Source organism: Sphaeramia orbicularis, chromosome 5, assembly GCF_902148855.1.
Source record: "Sphaeramia orbicularis chromosome 5, fSphaOr1.1, whole genome shotgun sequence".
NCBI lineage: Eukaryota > Metazoa > Chordata > Actinopteri > Kurtiformes > Apogonidae > Sphaeramia > Sphaeramia orbicularis.
This window is the reverse complement of record NC_043961.1, coordinates 35,783,560-35,799,470: the sequence shown is the minus strand read 5'-3', so window position 1 is coordinate 35,799,470 and position 15,911 is coordinate 35,783,560. Positions and strand designations below refer to the sequence as shown.

Sequence of the window (15,911 nt, the reverse complement as noted above, 5' to 3'; positions counted from 1 at the left end):
ACTGAACAACAAAAAGAAACGCAAGTATGTTTCGGTATTGGTTTTATTATGAATATTGGTTTCATATGAGATATTTATATCCAGCTGTGAAATTTACAGTGGGTCACTCTTGCTGTCCTTGTAGCACTGAGTTGACGGTCACGGAGATGGGCCAAGCGAATATGGCGATCCTGATTACAGGTGGTCACACGTGGTCTTCCGGATCTTGGTCTGTCCTGAGTGGTCCCTGTGTCACGGAATCGTGTCTCAGCCTACTGATGGTGGACTCGTGCACTTGCAGACGTCTGGCAACGTTGCGAGCCGTTAAACCAGCATCAAGCATACCAATGGCGCGTTCTCTCAGATTAGCGTTAAGGCGAGGCATCATGGTAACGCAGTAACTTTTGAATCTTACCATTTCTTTTTATAGCCCCCGGATAAACAAAGGGAATTGCCACTCCCATTTGTTGCTCCCACTACCATATCACTGAAAACGTACCGCACGTGTGTTTGCCTGCAAACACACGCTCCAATGGTTATAACTCACTTATTGTAATGTGTATCTCAGTTGACAACTCACCAGGACAGCTGAACTCTTGCCTAAATTAACGACCAAAACTTGCATTTCTTTTGTTGTTCAGTATACTATACCGCTGCTAATCTGAAGGAGCTGTCGTGTCTGTATTTTTTTTTTTTAACTTTATTTATAGAACTTTTCAACATTTATAAAACTTTTCATTTCACAAGTATGACATTTATAATTTCAAGCAATGTATTTATAATACAAAGATTGACACTAGACATAATAAACAAACAGAACCCAAGGCAAAACAAAACAAAACAAAACAAAAAAGGGCAATACAAACAAGACACACATAAAGACAGTCAAGACAGTGCATTCTGATACCATTAAAGGAGGAGAGAAAATAAATAAACAAAACAGGTCAATAACAATATAAACACCTAAAATGTTTTTAAAGTTCCAGGCCAGGCAACATATTCACGCAGTGTAAAAGAGGCTCCCATATTTTGTAAAATTTACTGAAAGAGTTATTTAGGGTGCACCTAATTTTTTCTAACTTTATATTAAGCATGATGTCTCTAATCCAGTGATTGTGTGTTGGAGGTGATGAGTCCTTCCATTTGAAGAGAATGGTACGTCTAGCTAGTAAAGATGCAAAGGCCACAACTTTTTGTAGGTTAACTGAAGGAACTGAGTCATCCGTGCATGAAATGAGACCGAAAATAGCAGTAAGAGGAGATGGCTGAATACGGCACCCATATGCCTTGGAAATAAAATCAAAAAAAGAGTTCCAGAAAGGGGTCAGTTTGGAGCAGGACCATAGCATGTGGTATACTGTTGCTGGGGCTTGCTTGCATCTGTCGCAGATAGGGTTAATGTCAGGGAATATTTTTGCAAGTTTAACTTTAGAGAAGTGCAATCTATGTAAAATCTTGAATTGAATTAATGAATGTCGTGAACAAATGGAGGAGGAATAGACCCTAAAAAGTGCCATGTCCCACTCCTTGTCTGAGAGTGGCATCCCTACAGTATGTCACTTTCCCACTGTTCACGGAGGTGAGATACGGACAGACTCAGAGTCTCCAAAATCCGAGCATAAATCATTGACACTCTGCCCTTGTCCATCGTATTGACCTCTAGGACATTATCCAAACCGGAAAGAGGGGGTAGATTTGGAAAATTGGAAAATTTCTTTCGTACAAAGTCCCTGATTTGTAAATAGCGATAAAAATGAGAATTACTTAAAGAATATTTTTTAGAAAGCTGTTCAAAACTAGCAAATGTATTATCTATGTACAGGTCTTTGATTCTGTGAATGCCCTTATCATGCCAGGTCTGGAAGCCTTTATCCATTCAGGATGGTTGAAAAAGGTGGTTATTCATAATAGGGGAATGAAAAGACGCAGTCTGGATGTCGTGTCTGTATTTTTGTCTGGTTTTTTGTATGTTACATAGAACGTGAAAATTGTTTTGAATGATTATATTGTATGTTATTTGCATTAACAAGTTGTAAAGATTATTGTAAGGACCCCAGGAAGAATAGCTGTAGCTATGGTACAGCTACTGGGGATCCTAAATAAAGAAAGAAAGAAACTGTTGAGGTTTTTGAGGGTTAAACAGAGAAATGCATTCTATGTGAATTAACTTTTGTCTCTTTTCTTTTTCCTTTGTTTCTATTCCTCTCTAGATTTGGGATATGAGCGACGATGAAAGCATCTAAAGGACTGGAAAAATAAAACCTGCACCAATGAGGATGGAAACATCAGATCCATTCAGTCAGTTCATCCCTCCATTTTTCTACTATTTTTTTTGTCTTTTTTGGAACTTATTTCACATGCACACTCTGCAGACAAACTGATAAATATGGATTAAATAAACACAAATAAAAATCCATGCAAAAAAAAAAAAAAAAAAACACACAGCTGAGAGGCTTTAGAGCATTCTGTTTCTGTCCTTAAAACCCAAGTCTGTTGGATACGACATCGACCAAAGAGTCGGACCAGTCACTCTTACTGCGAAAACACTGAGTGAATGTTTTTAACAACATGATCGAGGCTTTAAAAAGCAGCTACTGTTGTGTTTAAAGCAGAATGTACCTGATCCTATGACATAATAACCAGTAATGTTTACATACTTACACATCGGAGTCTGAAGGAGAACAAAGTTTTGTTTTTTTTGTAAAGTGTAAAAATGGTCACATGTTGGGTCCATCTTGTAGTCTCTCCATCATCACATTAAATGCATTTGCTGAAGAGTCTTTGGCAGGACTCTGCTTTATTACATCTGCTCACTCGTTCAGTTGAGAAAAGAGTTTGGGATGAATTACGAAAATACAAAAACACTGGACGACTCAGCAGATGCATCCGTCTCACCGTCTGTTTACTGGAGACACTTAATACTGAAACCAGCTCCACTCCTGTCACTGAATCACACACACAGATGTTACTGTACGCTGTCACCAAATACTCCATTTACTGTAGAAAAACCTGTTTACTCTGCACAGTCGGGTGTTGATGCATGTATGTGTTCTTTTTTTTTTTTTTGTCGGTGTGATGAAATGTACGCTTTATCATCAGGTTGCATATTCGTGGGAGAGAATTTCTGTTCTGTTGTTTCAAAATTTAAGTGTTTTCACCAAGAAGTATGCATATTTCCAAATAAACCTCAATAATCTGAGTTCTCAACAGTCGTTAAAACTTGCAACTTTCTCTTGGTTTTTGTAAATCTGTTCATTTTGTTCTAATTCTCTTCTGTAAGTATTAAATCCCAAAACTAAAATGAAATGTCTGTCATTTGTGGAATTCAAGGGCGTTTGCACATTTTATTGTATGACACATCCATGGTTTTAGTTTAGTGCCATCTCATCAAATACCTGATGATGCTCGTGTTAATGTGTTATTTAAGTAATTACGACCACGAACACACTTTATAAGACGAAGACTCCCCATCTCTGTGGTTTAAAAGCACTTTATTGTTCATCAAGGCTACTTTACGTACAAAAAAGGTGGCCTGCCAAAACCTTTTTAGTAGGAGACACAGAGCCACAAACGGTTGTTTTCATGATACAAATGTTTTACAGTTCAGAGTATTACTACCACTAAGTACATGCTACTTCCACTTCAAAAAGGATCGCGTGTACAGTCAGGGTAAGGACCAACTCCTTTTGATTTTTCTGCACTTTTTCATGTTGTTTTTACTTGATTAGAAGTAAAATGGCCCCAGCAGATGAGAACTGTGACATGAAAGGCAAACATCCCCGATGTTCATGTACTACTTTGATCATCTCAGCCTCACTGACAGAAAAACATATGTATTTGACCACAACATGTGTACAAGTACAAACAGAATGTCACAACTACATCACTTGAGCTTTAGTGATTGGATTTTTTTTTTTTTTTTTTACTGATTTAGCTCAAGTTTTAAGGGTAACTTCTCATCTAAAAACCAAAACCATTCAAGAGACTTTTTTTTTTTTTTTGTGGGGATTGTACCTGCCTGCTAGCCCATGATGGATGTGTTTTCCCCAACAACTTCATGAAAATTATTCAGAAATAGCTGGTAAGACAGTCAGGGCCAGCGGCGACATCCTTTCTCACATCGCATGCTAATTTCTGAAGAGACCTTTAGAAGGACTGACTCTTATTGCTCATGAGTGAACTCTTTGTTCAGATGATTCACAAGTCACATGGTCAACACCACCAGTTCACTGTTTCCAGAACAACGGGGATCAATGGAAGTAGCGATTGTCACGGACACACCAGTGGCTTATTGTGGTTTCATACATTTACTGTGTTCCTGCACTTGAACCTTTACTCTTAACAAGACAAACTCTATAAACAAAAAAGATCAACTTTTTCACAAAAGAGAAAATGCAATGATTACAATATAAGGACAGGGAAAAACAACAATTAAATAGCTACATATCATTAACAAATTAATTGTTCCTCAAAAAATACCTACGATTTTTCTCTGTACATTCCTTACGCACAGCGTAATGATGGTCTTATAGTTACCTATTATAAAAAAGTCTTTTATTAAGTGATTTTCCTACAGTGTGTAGGGAGTGTGTGTCAAAACAGAAAGAGAGCCTCCTACCTACAGGGTGGTAGTGAAATGATAATGAGAAAGAATAATAATAGAAAAACAAACCCTCTGGACACCTAGCACTATTCCCTCGTGTTTTCTAACATGATGCTAACTACCTCCAATCTTAATTGGGGTCAAATGAACCACAGAGGAGGGGGAGGCATCGCTGTGAGACCTTCAGCAGACGCTCAGTGGCAGCTGAACGTCTGCTGCTCACAGGTCGTCCTTTTAGGAGCTCAGCTCCTGAAGGCTCGCCCCCCGAACCTGCCCCCAAACATACAGTCCAAACCACTGTCAACTGGTCTGAGGAAGCCCAATGAGAACTCATCTGTGTTTAAATTCATTCAGGGTGACGACAGTAGAACGTTTATCGTCAGTTCTGGTTGTGTCACATTTTTGTCGACAGCAGAGGATGGAATGTGTGGACATTCTAGAACACAGCGGTTTCCATTTCGAGAAGTCTGTAGTAAATGTACTTGAATAAGTTCCTAAACTAACAGTATGAACTTCACCACTGAAAAACTACGACTCAAAGTGAAGCCACTTGTACTTTAGCCACAGAAAGCGTTGCCCTGTTCTGTTCAATGCTCTGAATGTCCTTAATTCATGGGGTAAATGCTTTGTTGTTCCGTTATCACACAAAATGAAGGTTAACTTAAATGATGCAAGTGAAAAAAGATATGGTGGACACCTTGGAAGCAGAGGACTCTGCTGGCACAATCAGCCCTGGCTTGTCTGTTCATGTGGAGATATTGAGTGTAAATAAGGCCTGTACAAAGTTCCCTACAGGAGGAATGTATGCCACCTTGGCGCAGGCTCTTTTACAGAGTAAAAATCATTTTGTCAGACTGCAGCAGTCTAGCTTAACTGCAGATACACACAATACAATGTTCAGCAAAGAAAGCACCGAAATACACATGGGTCTGGACACCAAGTCAGGACACAAAAAGTAAACTGCTGCAGGATGGAAGAGCTTGAACTTAGATGTTAGACAAGTCAGGCCCAATAACCAGACAAATGTGTATTACAAAAATGTCAATGCTAGTGTTGTTAATACTTAAAAATCTGATGCCATTTGTTGATGGTGGCAGAAAAAGTCAAAATGTGGTGTTTTGTTTTTTTTTAACCATATCATCCAGAATCGGTTTCTGAAATTCTGGTAAACGAAGTTCCGCTGACTCATTGTGCCAACTTGGTGTCTCAGCTCAGTCAGGCTGAAGGCTGTAGCATCCTGTACCACTGATGGATCAACATCTTAAAGAAAACCTTTACAGGCTGCCTCTCCCAAAGCCAACTCAACCCAATCAGGATTGGATGATCATCATGCTGGTTTTGAGAAATGCAGCTCATCATTAAACAGAGCCTGTCCGGAGGCTGTCCCACTACAGATGTTTGTTACCATACTGATATTAATGGAAAACAACATACAAAATGGTAATAACAATAACAATAATAATATGGAGTACAACTGACCCAGCAGTGAGTGTATAGTGTCTATGTCTGTTACTGACAACAAAAGAAGTAACAACTAACGTCCAAATGAAAAGGCTAATAGTTAAGATTGAAATGCTTAAAAACACTAATAGATACCAGCTATTAAAAACAAAACAAAAACATGCATCTGTAAAAGCATTAGTTTACCCTTCAAACTCTGTAGAAATCTGCAAACCACAGTGTGTAGGAGAGAGGGAAGGAGAGCAGGGTGTGAGCCAAACATAATTACAACACCCGTGTTCAAAGAGTAACAAAAACAAAGGCATGTTTGAAGAGATCTGAAGAATCCTCTCTCCCCCCAGTCCAGAAACCAGGCTTTTTTTTCCCAAACCACAAAGTGACATGCGGTGTCATCCATCCCCTCATCAATGTCAGCAGTTAAGCCCCTCTGGAACACTTCAAAAAGACACCGTTGAGCAAAAGCCCAATCTTCAACACACTACAGGATTTACAACTTGTGTTTTCAGTCTGAATCTCCTCTTCTGACTACTGTGATGGCCATGAACACCACCACTGGATGATTTAATAACCTGACTGTGCTTTGGTTCTTTCATTTCCAGCGAAAGTGATCAACACTGTTTCATTTTTCATGTGGATATAAAACACATGTAGAGCTGGACAGTATAAAGTACTTTCAATTATACATACACCTCGCATTTGTATAAATGTTAATATTTGTCCTTGTGTAGTTTTTATAGAATGTAATATTATCTTTAAGCACATTTGGAACATCAAAAAGCTGTTATAAAGTGATAAAGAAATGAGTCCTGGCTACGACTTCCGTACACTTTCCATTGCAGTGACCTCATAGGAACAGTGCGACACATTAACAGTCAAAGCCACTTTGTGTATAGTTATAAACTGATGGTATTTATCTTCAATTACAATGTTACTTGACCTACTTGATTGAACTTCTTGACTTTTCTTAGTCAAAATGAAAGTGGCTTTCCAAAATATACCTCTGGTAACAAAATTTATTGCAATCAACATCTTTGTTTCTGTCGTCTGAGCATAAAACTTGCCTTTTTTCTTAGTTTCTCAACTTTATCTTTATATATTGAGATTAAAGGTTAATTCAGTCTCTGCATTTTACCCATCCTAATACACACAACCTAGCATTATCACTAGATTAATATTAGCATTAGCACACATTAAGGGTAGTGAGCTGCCATTAAAAGCACTCAGATTTCATCTCTACCTTGGTCAAGGGCACTGTCAGGAGAATTAACCTGTGTGTACCTTATTATCCTGTCCAGCTCCACCACTATGTTTTGCATTTGTCAGAAATGCAGTTACAGAATATGCAATAACAAGACTGGTCTTTTTCTGTCTAGGCCAGGATGGAATTATGGTCAGAGTGAATAGAATCCAGTCAAACAAAGGTTCCAACAAACATCGGATATTATGGGTTTGTCTCAACATCAGTGGCATTCGTTCCAGTGTGTGGTGCCAGATTACAATATTAGCGTGCCATCCTTTACCCTCTATGGCAGTAGTGCAAATCAGACCTAGCCGATCACAAAAGAACACACATACAGTAACAGAACCAGCAGAACACATACACAGGAGAGAGAGAGAGTGAGAGAGGGAGGGAGGGGGCGGGAGGTGAAGCTGGGTGGAGGGTAAGGTGTGATACATGAGAAAGCAGAGGGATGCGATTCAAAGATGGCTTTGTGTTGTTTTGCTCTTAACGTGGGCACAGATAAACACCAGTGTTTGAGGTTTCTTTGGTAGCACAGTCAGGTGACTTGTGATAATTTGCTTAATCTCCAAAGTGTTTCTCTCTTATCTTTTCTTTCAAACATCGGGCATCTCATGATACAGAAGCAGTACACAAACCTACCGATAAAGAAACAAACAAGAAAACAGAAAAAAAAAAAAAGACAATTAATTAAAACACCACCGGATCTGTCTCATTATGTACATAACTACAGACTCTTGCTCAGCTCCAAGCGGGGATGATGAATGATTTGGAAGGAGCAACCTGATGCTCCCGTCAGTCCCAAAGTCGAACCCTCATTATTCATTACTTAATGTTGTCTGTTATTAACATGCCAAGGATAGAAGGGGGGAAAACAACCATGTTGTTATTGCTTGATTGATCCTCCTCTATGAGTACGTAGAGAGAGAGAGAGAGCAGGTTTGAAGCGTTTGTGATGAAGCAGACCAGCAGGAAGGCATTCCCACTGGGATGCTGGTGACAGACCAAAGTGACGAGGCGTGGGTGCCAGAGCTGGGATGGTTGGGTGAAAACAGGGGGCTGATCCCTTGTAAACCCCACCCTCCCTTCAGGAGACCACAGAAGGGGAGTGGTTGTGATTGACCATGTGACTGTCGGGGGAGGAGTTTGGGCTGCTGCCGGACGATGAGGGACTCCCCTTGTTCTTGATCTGCAGCCAGGTCTCGCCCAGCGCCTTGGCAAAGTGGTCATCAACCGAGCCTGTAATGGACACGGAGTTGGTGGCAGGGGGTTCGGGCTCCTTGTAGTTCTTCCCGAGGCTGCGGCGGAAGTGCTCCTCGATCACCGGGTCGCAGGCTGTGTTGGCTAAAAACAAAACAGAAGACGGAGGATGAGAGAAGGCAAAGACGGAAAACAGATTCGGCCCCATTGTCAAAAAAAGTAACGACTCCAAAGCTCACTTGTATAATGGTCAGTGGGAAGTTTACTGCCTAACATCAGCATTGGTAATGTGCATTTAAAGCCAATGGAAAAATACTAACTCAAACATCTACATCACATCTTCATTGCACTTTATTTGTATTAAATCACAGTTTTAAATTTCACTGTTAACCTCAATGAGATCATCGGGATTTCACTGGGATCATAAAAGCAGCCACAGTCAAGTTATCAGCCCACAGAAAACATGACTGACACTCACAGACAGTACGAAGGAAGCATGTTGAAAGGTTTGATGGAAGTCTCAAGTGACTTTTCGTGGACGGAGATAAAAGACAAAAAAAGCTGTAAAAGTATGTTGAGGTTCCATCTTAACAACTGCTGTGTTTCCAAACAGAAACAGGCTGGGAAAATGTGATGATGTTTTTCAGCATTAGTCATTTCAATTAGCCTGAACCTAAAGTAGTTTTTCTGGTGGTGTTTCCTCTGGTAAGTAATTGAATTTTTTTCCACAAAATTAAATCCACTTCAAGGTACAACTGGGTTACTTGTTAAAAATTCATAATTTCAGAGATCGTCATGTCAATCTGTCTGCTCCAATGAATATAAACTAATTAAGGAAACTAAATGAGACGAAGCATCGACCTGGTAGTACTATTTCTGTCTGTATACACTCTGCATGTGCATACTTACTGTTAATTCTCCTGTAGTTGTTGGCGAGGCTCGAGCAGCCGTTGTGGGAGACTGGACAGTGAGATAGGTTGCAGTTGCGGTTGTTTGCTGGGGCACATGTGATCACTGAGGGACGATTCTGAAATAAAAAGACACAACTTAAAAATCAAACAGCCGTTCCTTCCACTTAACAACTAAAATATTTTAACAGTAGGTACAAGAGGATATTTGGCATCATAATAAAGACGTGTTTTAATGTGAAGTAAAGAGGGCAGACTGAGGGGAAAATGATGAGTATTCTAGAACCTTTCCAACCAGACTAAGGGAAGATCTGAATTAAAAATGTATAAAAACAAGTCAAAAAACAAATAGGGTCCACATTGTACCTGCTGGCGTTCCACGGCGCTGACTGTGTGCGGCACTGTGACCATTGCTGCTGTGCTGCTTCGTGCAGAATCCACCATGGTGTTTTTGGTGAGTGCCAGGGGCTGGTCCATGCTTGCTAGGCTGGCCAGGTGATGGTGGTGGTGGGCGTGGCTGTACAGATGGTTGCTGTGGACTCCCAGAGCGCTGGGCATCACCACACGCTCAATGGGGCTCCGACTACGGTCCTTAGAGACTGAGGAGCTCCGATAATCTCCATTAGGTTTCCTAGATTAACAGAAAAAGAGAGCATAACGCCTATTAATTGACACTCCAAGAACTAAAACAGTCAGATGTATTCACTTGATTATCTAACTTTCATAATTAATGAGACCTTTCCTTAGATTTCAAGCTTGTAAGATTTGAATAAAAATGAATTTAAGGGAGATGAAACTGGGTGGATAAAAAGCTGAGAAGGAGCTCAGAGATAGAAATAGATAATGGAAGAAGGAAAAAAAAGGGGGGAAAGAAACAGAAGAACAATTGTAAATGGGGTTCTAACGCTGCAGGACCAGCAGCAACTATTAATTCTGACCTAGCGCAACACACATTTACTTCTCAGATTGCCGCATGGCTTGATAAGACTGCTTTTTGTGCTGTTGAGTCTAGCAGGAAGGAAGGAACACTCCTAACTTTATCCAACATGGATGCACTCCAAACTTATTCCTGTACAGAGGGGCACAATGGGCACGTAGTTCAAAGCTCTAAAGTGGTTTCCTCAGCACAGCGAGTCAACTTGATCTCTCCAGTGAGCCGGCAGCCATCTGCACTCACTGCTGTCAGATAAAAATCCTTCTGTACTAATGTGACATATATACGTAGACTTTCTTCGGAGCTGCCTCTAACTGAATTCCAATGCCAGCTTTTCTGGAGTCATAACATTTGATTTAATCGGCTTGAATGGTTGTTGACACCCATACTAGTCTACTCCTGTTCTCTCCAAATGTGAGCTCATATTCTAAGCTTTGAAAAAGCTGAGATAAAGATAAGGGATTAAGGTAACGACAGTTTAACACAACACAGATTTCGGATTCTTTTTGCAGCTCCCAGTTCTGATGATAATGCCTTAGCAAAGCAGTGCGGTCTGATACAGTGCAAACTTGCTTGCAGCTTAACAGGTAGCAATTACTATGGTTCAGTGTGTAAATGAGGTCTGTGTTTGTGCATGTGTCTGTCTATTACACCCTTCTTGCAGCTCCTCTCCCCTTCTACAGTTTGAGGCCCCGTTACAGGGAGTGAGCTTTAATGTACTCCTCTTCCCTCTTACTCCATACCAACATGCATACACATGTCCATTCACCAAAAACACAGTAGAGCGATTCTACAGCCGCAATAAGGAATAAAAGGCACTAAACATAGTACGAAAAAAGAAGCCAACAGTGGCTCTGGAATACACAAAACACAAACTGCATTGTACATTCTTCACCAGGCCCATGTGACAAAGTCTGAATGAGAAAACACAACAAACACTGCAGCAGCTTTTAAAAGGTTTTGTTTAGATGCAAAACAACAAGTTCGGGCAAACAGTTGTAGATTCATGTGCCCAAGCAACCTGACTGCTGGGTCAAGCATCTGGAGCCCATAGCTCCATCCACCACAGAATACTGAGGAGAAAGAGGAAGAGTCGAGGAGGGTGAGGGGAGCTGCATGTGAATGGTTTGGACCTCTACTATAAGAAAGAGCGAGGTCGGTAGTTTCCTTCGTTTGTGCCGAGAGCTTACATTAGCCGAGACCCCCACCCCCTCCTGCCTTGTCTTTGTCTTACTTTTTTTCCCTCTGACCATCAGCAGCAAACTTCCTGTGGGTTCAAGAGGGACAGACTTGGCAGTGCTTTCATAAACTCTGACTGCCTGATGACAAGCTTTCATGTTTTAACGCAGGGAATTTTCATTTTCAATTTTTAACCGTCAAAAATGCTTGTAAAACTCATATTTGCTATTTAGTCTCGCTCATGAAAATATGTTGTTTGAATTGTTTCTACACTCATCCGAAATGCAAACTGTATATGTCCCGTTATCTTTAAAGTTAAACAATCCCTCGATTAGCTAAGAGGCAAATAGATAAAGTTCACTCTCATCTCCTCCCTGCAGCTGCATCTAGAGTTAGGTTGTGGAAATTGTTCCAAACTTTAATCACTGCCAAAAAGCAGGCATGCCCACATCCTCACACAAGAGGGGCCGTCGCAGGAGCCAGTGAACGGGATCAACAAATCCGACCAATGAATAGTGAAGCTGTCGAATCCACCACTTCCCCCGCCTTCCCCTCGCTTGATTGCCCACCAAACCCTGGACCACATTTCATGCCAGGGATCAGGCATTCATAACCCACCCTCGTCTTTTGTCTCTCTTACTCACCTCTCAATTATCGTTAGGGTTGCAGCTGGGAAGAGAGGGAGAGGATAAAAAGGGTGGACAGCAAGGGCTGTGCATGAGACAGGGGCATGTGGGTGGTATGGAGGGCTAAAGCTAAAGAGAGAAGGCGGCCTTGTCTGGGGCTAGAGGAGTACATGGAAGCTCAAAGTGGGGGAGAGAAGTAAAGGACTCAAAAAAGTGCACTGAAAGGGCACTGGGAGAGAGTGCATTGTAAAAAAACAAAAAAAAAAAAGGCAAGTGGGGCAGAGATATGTGTGTGTGTGTGGGGGGGGGGATGCTGAGGGAGCAGCCTGATCTTATTTTACAATAAATATTCACTGGGTTACTCATCGCTCATAGACAAAACAACAACACAGTCGCACAAGAGTGCAAAACTGTTGACAACTGTCCCAGTGGATTTCAGCAGCTGTGGCTATATAATTTTACTTCCTTAAGTTGCACAAACTACAAAACAAAAGTCCTGACCGCTGTCTGCTGTAACAGTAACAACAATCCCTCAAGGACAGCTCCAATCTTTTTATGAACTGGCAGGTATGCCCAATAAAAACAAAGACCAAGTTGCACAGTTGAAGTTTGATTTATCATGGGCATTCTATTCTTATTTCATTAACACTGAATGAACAGTGTTTAGTTTAATGGATGTGAATATTCAGATAATAGTGTGGAGGAGTGCAGTAGTCTGATAATGAGAACAGGGTGACATCAGAATCAACCACTTAACACAATGAAATAGAGGCCAGAAATCTATTTGATTCTATTTTACTAGGCTCTGGCTTAAGTGCAGCCTGGCATTAGTGGTAGTCACTGTGGTGGGCACTCACTGAAAGATCCCTTAATTTAAAACCATGAGTTCAACCCTGAATACATAAATGATATAGTCATATATCCTGAACAATATTACACCACTCTGATCTGTCATTAAGTGCAGCCTTTTAAGTAACCATTCACATGACACCCTGTCTTCAAGTCAACCTCAAGTTAAAGATCATGACTGGGATCATGTGTTTCATCTGTTGTAGGTCTGTATTCTTATACAATCTGAAAACGTCTGGCTTAACAAGTACCTTTGTATAAGCCAACTTTCCTAATTGCTACAAAAAAAACCCTTAAAACCAAGATAAACATAGGACCTACAGGCCTTACAATATGGTTATGTTTCCAAAACTGTGCCAGGTTTAGCTGCCAATTTGGTAAGTTAGCTGTATTTTACTTTGCTATAAAAGATCTAAGTTTTTTTCTCACAATTGTGTTCCAAAGTCTTCAGAGAAAACCTCACTACAAATCTTTGGTTCGGCAGAGGTTCACATCCTTGTCCTTGAAGAAATAAATAGAGAAAGACTGAGAGAGAGAGTGACGAGAGAGGGAGAAAAAGAGAGAGAGATACATACAGGAAACATCTGGGAAGAATCAGGGTGTAGAGAAGACGACAAAAAGTAAAAAAAAAAAAAAAAAGCTGAGGAGGATGAAGGCTAAACCACAGGTTACAACCAGGCCCCAGATCTGCAAGGTCTGAAGAAACCCACAAAATGGACATATATATATGTATATATACACACATGCATACACACATAGAAAGTGAGCCACAGGGCTTACTTAGGCTATATAAAGTATACAAACATCTAGACATGGTTTACTCTGTTCCAAGCGGAAGTTAGGAATATTTTTGTATCAATTAAAATACTAGTCAACCCAGAGGAATGATACCCAAGTGGCTACTATGTACAGACTATTTAGTCATGAATCCATCATACGCAACATAAAATGAAAGAAATGTAATTACATGCTTGTGCTAGTGAACCATTTCCATATTGGTAATTTAAATTTGTACATTTTTACTGATGCAGCAATGCCGACAGATGTCAGGAACACATTTGAGAGTTAACTGACTGCAGAGAAAGAGAAGTGAAGAAAATCCTTTGTTATCAAAGCTGGGACAGATCGGATATGGGAACAACCATAACAAGAAGGCAAAGAAAACAACATGTGAACACGCACAGAAGAAAAGACCCACATGCTCTCCCTCCTTCCCTCAAACACTGCATAAATAGTCTCATGTAAAACAAGAGGGTAACAATGACTTCACCAGCCTTGGCTGCGCATACACACACACACAGAGCAACTCTTCCTCTCTTATTTTCTCCCCATTTGGCCTCTAGAGAAACTTCCATGAGAACAACTTACTGATGAAGTTCCCAGTAGAAAGCAGCTGCAGTTTCAGCTGGAGTTTCTGTATGCTTCAGTATTTACTGCAGAGAACTGACTTGGATTAAAATGTACTAATATTTTAGCACAGTATCTACAGTATTACCTATGAGGACAATATAGAATACATACAAATGCACAATTACATACAACTATAAAACAGGGTCCTGGCTGCAGACCCTTAAACAGTTACCTACATTTTGACAATCTGTTCTAAACTCCAAGTCATTTTAAACATGGACAAACCTAATTTCCACTAAGCCTGAACATGTTAGCTCATGCAAATACTTTTCTGCAACTGCTTTTCCTCTTTAAAAGCCTATGCAAACTCTGTTTCAGTAGCTGGTTGTTATTTTTCTGAAGAAGGAATCAAACAGCTGAGCAAGTTTTTTTTTTTTTTTTACTGGCTGGTCTACAACTGCAGAGTGGCTTGCAGGCGAGCAGGCAGCAGCAAGCTTCCAGCCCGCAGGCTCCAGCAGACAGGATAAGGCTTCTTTGTTCAAGACTCCTCCTACTCCTCAGAGAAAATGAGGAAAGTAGCCCCTGCCGTCTGACAAGGAGCCCACTCACCACAAACACATGAATGCACACACAGATCATCGCAGATGGGCAATGCACCAGCCTGTACACATACCTGCACAAATGCATGCAGACACAGTGGGGGAGCAGAAATCACCTGCACCTCAGTCTTGGATGAGCACCCTTTTGCAGATGTTTATGATGAGTATTTGCTATGCCATGCATTTTTTGTGTTGCCCGACATACATTTCAAAGATTTTTTACAACATATAACATGGCTGAACGTTATTTATTCACCTTTCGCATGAAAAACATTTGAGCTCAGTTTTCTTTCTTGCTCTTAAACCTGTCCTTCCTCCAACTTCAGGTTGTTGTTATTAGACAAAGACTACCTGAGTTTCCACCTATAGCCACACCCAATGTTTAAGGTGTCATGTGTCAACCTGTGTCGACACTTAGGCTACTAGGAAAAAGAAATCTGAATTTACTGGCAGAAATAAAAACTACAACACGGAACTTAAGGAATATTACACTTGAAAATGTATGCGTCAGCATGTGTGAAAACTGCCATCCAAACAGAATATGTTTTTGAAAGGAGAGTTAGCACAAGAGTGTCTAAACATGCAGGAAGAGTCAACATTGAGCAGAGTAGTCAGCATGAACAAGAACAAAAAAAAAGCAAGCCACAAAGACAGAAGAAGGCAGCAGATTCAAAGATCCAACAGCTAGCAAGGTGTCAGATAACAATCTCTGGACATCTGATCTGAAATCTATGTGTACATGGGAGGGATGTTCTTAAGGGATTTGTTTTTTGGTTTCTATTCAACTTCTTCCTAAAGATCATCATTTTCAAATCAAGCCTAAACACTGTGCCTACAACTGTGTGAAATAAAGTGAAATACAAAGTGAAGTTGAGTGTCAGACAGTATCAAGTAAAGCAGGTGTTTTTACCCACTATTTTTAGCTTAACTTTTTCTGTAACAACAACCTATCATTCTCCACTTTAGCGTAATCACTGTTCTTT

At 40.5% G+C, this 15,911-nt stretch overlaps 2 protein-coding genes across 3 annotated transcripts in view; one reads left to right on the top strand and one right to left on the bottom strand.

The window, feature by feature from the left end:
- Nucleotides 1-3,193, top strand: part of atg7 (ATG7 autophagy related 7 homolog (S. cerevisiae)) — an 87,298-nt gene extending 84,105 nt beyond the window's left edge. Inside the window, exon 19 of the mRNA XM_030133932.1 lies at nucleotides 2,190-3,193. Within this exon, the coding sequence (XP_029989792.1) occupies nucleotides 2,190-2,222 (33 nt within the window). The 3' untranslated portion in view covers nucleotides 2,223-3,193. The remainder of the gene's footprint in view (nucleotides 1-2,189) is intronic.
- Nucleotides 3,194-3,451: 258 nt separating this feature from the next.
- The window catches only part of vgll4b (vestigial-like family member 4b), a 46,612-nt gene continuing 34,152 nt past the window's right edge, over nucleotides 3,452-15,911 (bottom strand). For both annotated transcript variants that reach the window (XM_030133934.1, XM_030133933.1), the window contains 3 exons: nucleotides 9,758-10,022; nucleotides 9,393-9,510; nucleotides 3,452-8,627 (listed from right to left, as the gene is read on the bottom strand). In XM_030133934.1, the coding sequence (XP_029989794.1) occupies nucleotides 8,371-8,627; nucleotides 9,393-9,510; nucleotides 9,758-10,022 (640 nt within the window). In that variant the 3' untranslated portion in view covers nucleotides 3,452-8,370. The remainder of the gene's footprint in view (nucleotides 8,628-9,392; nucleotides 9,511-9,757; nucleotides 10,023-15,911) is intronic.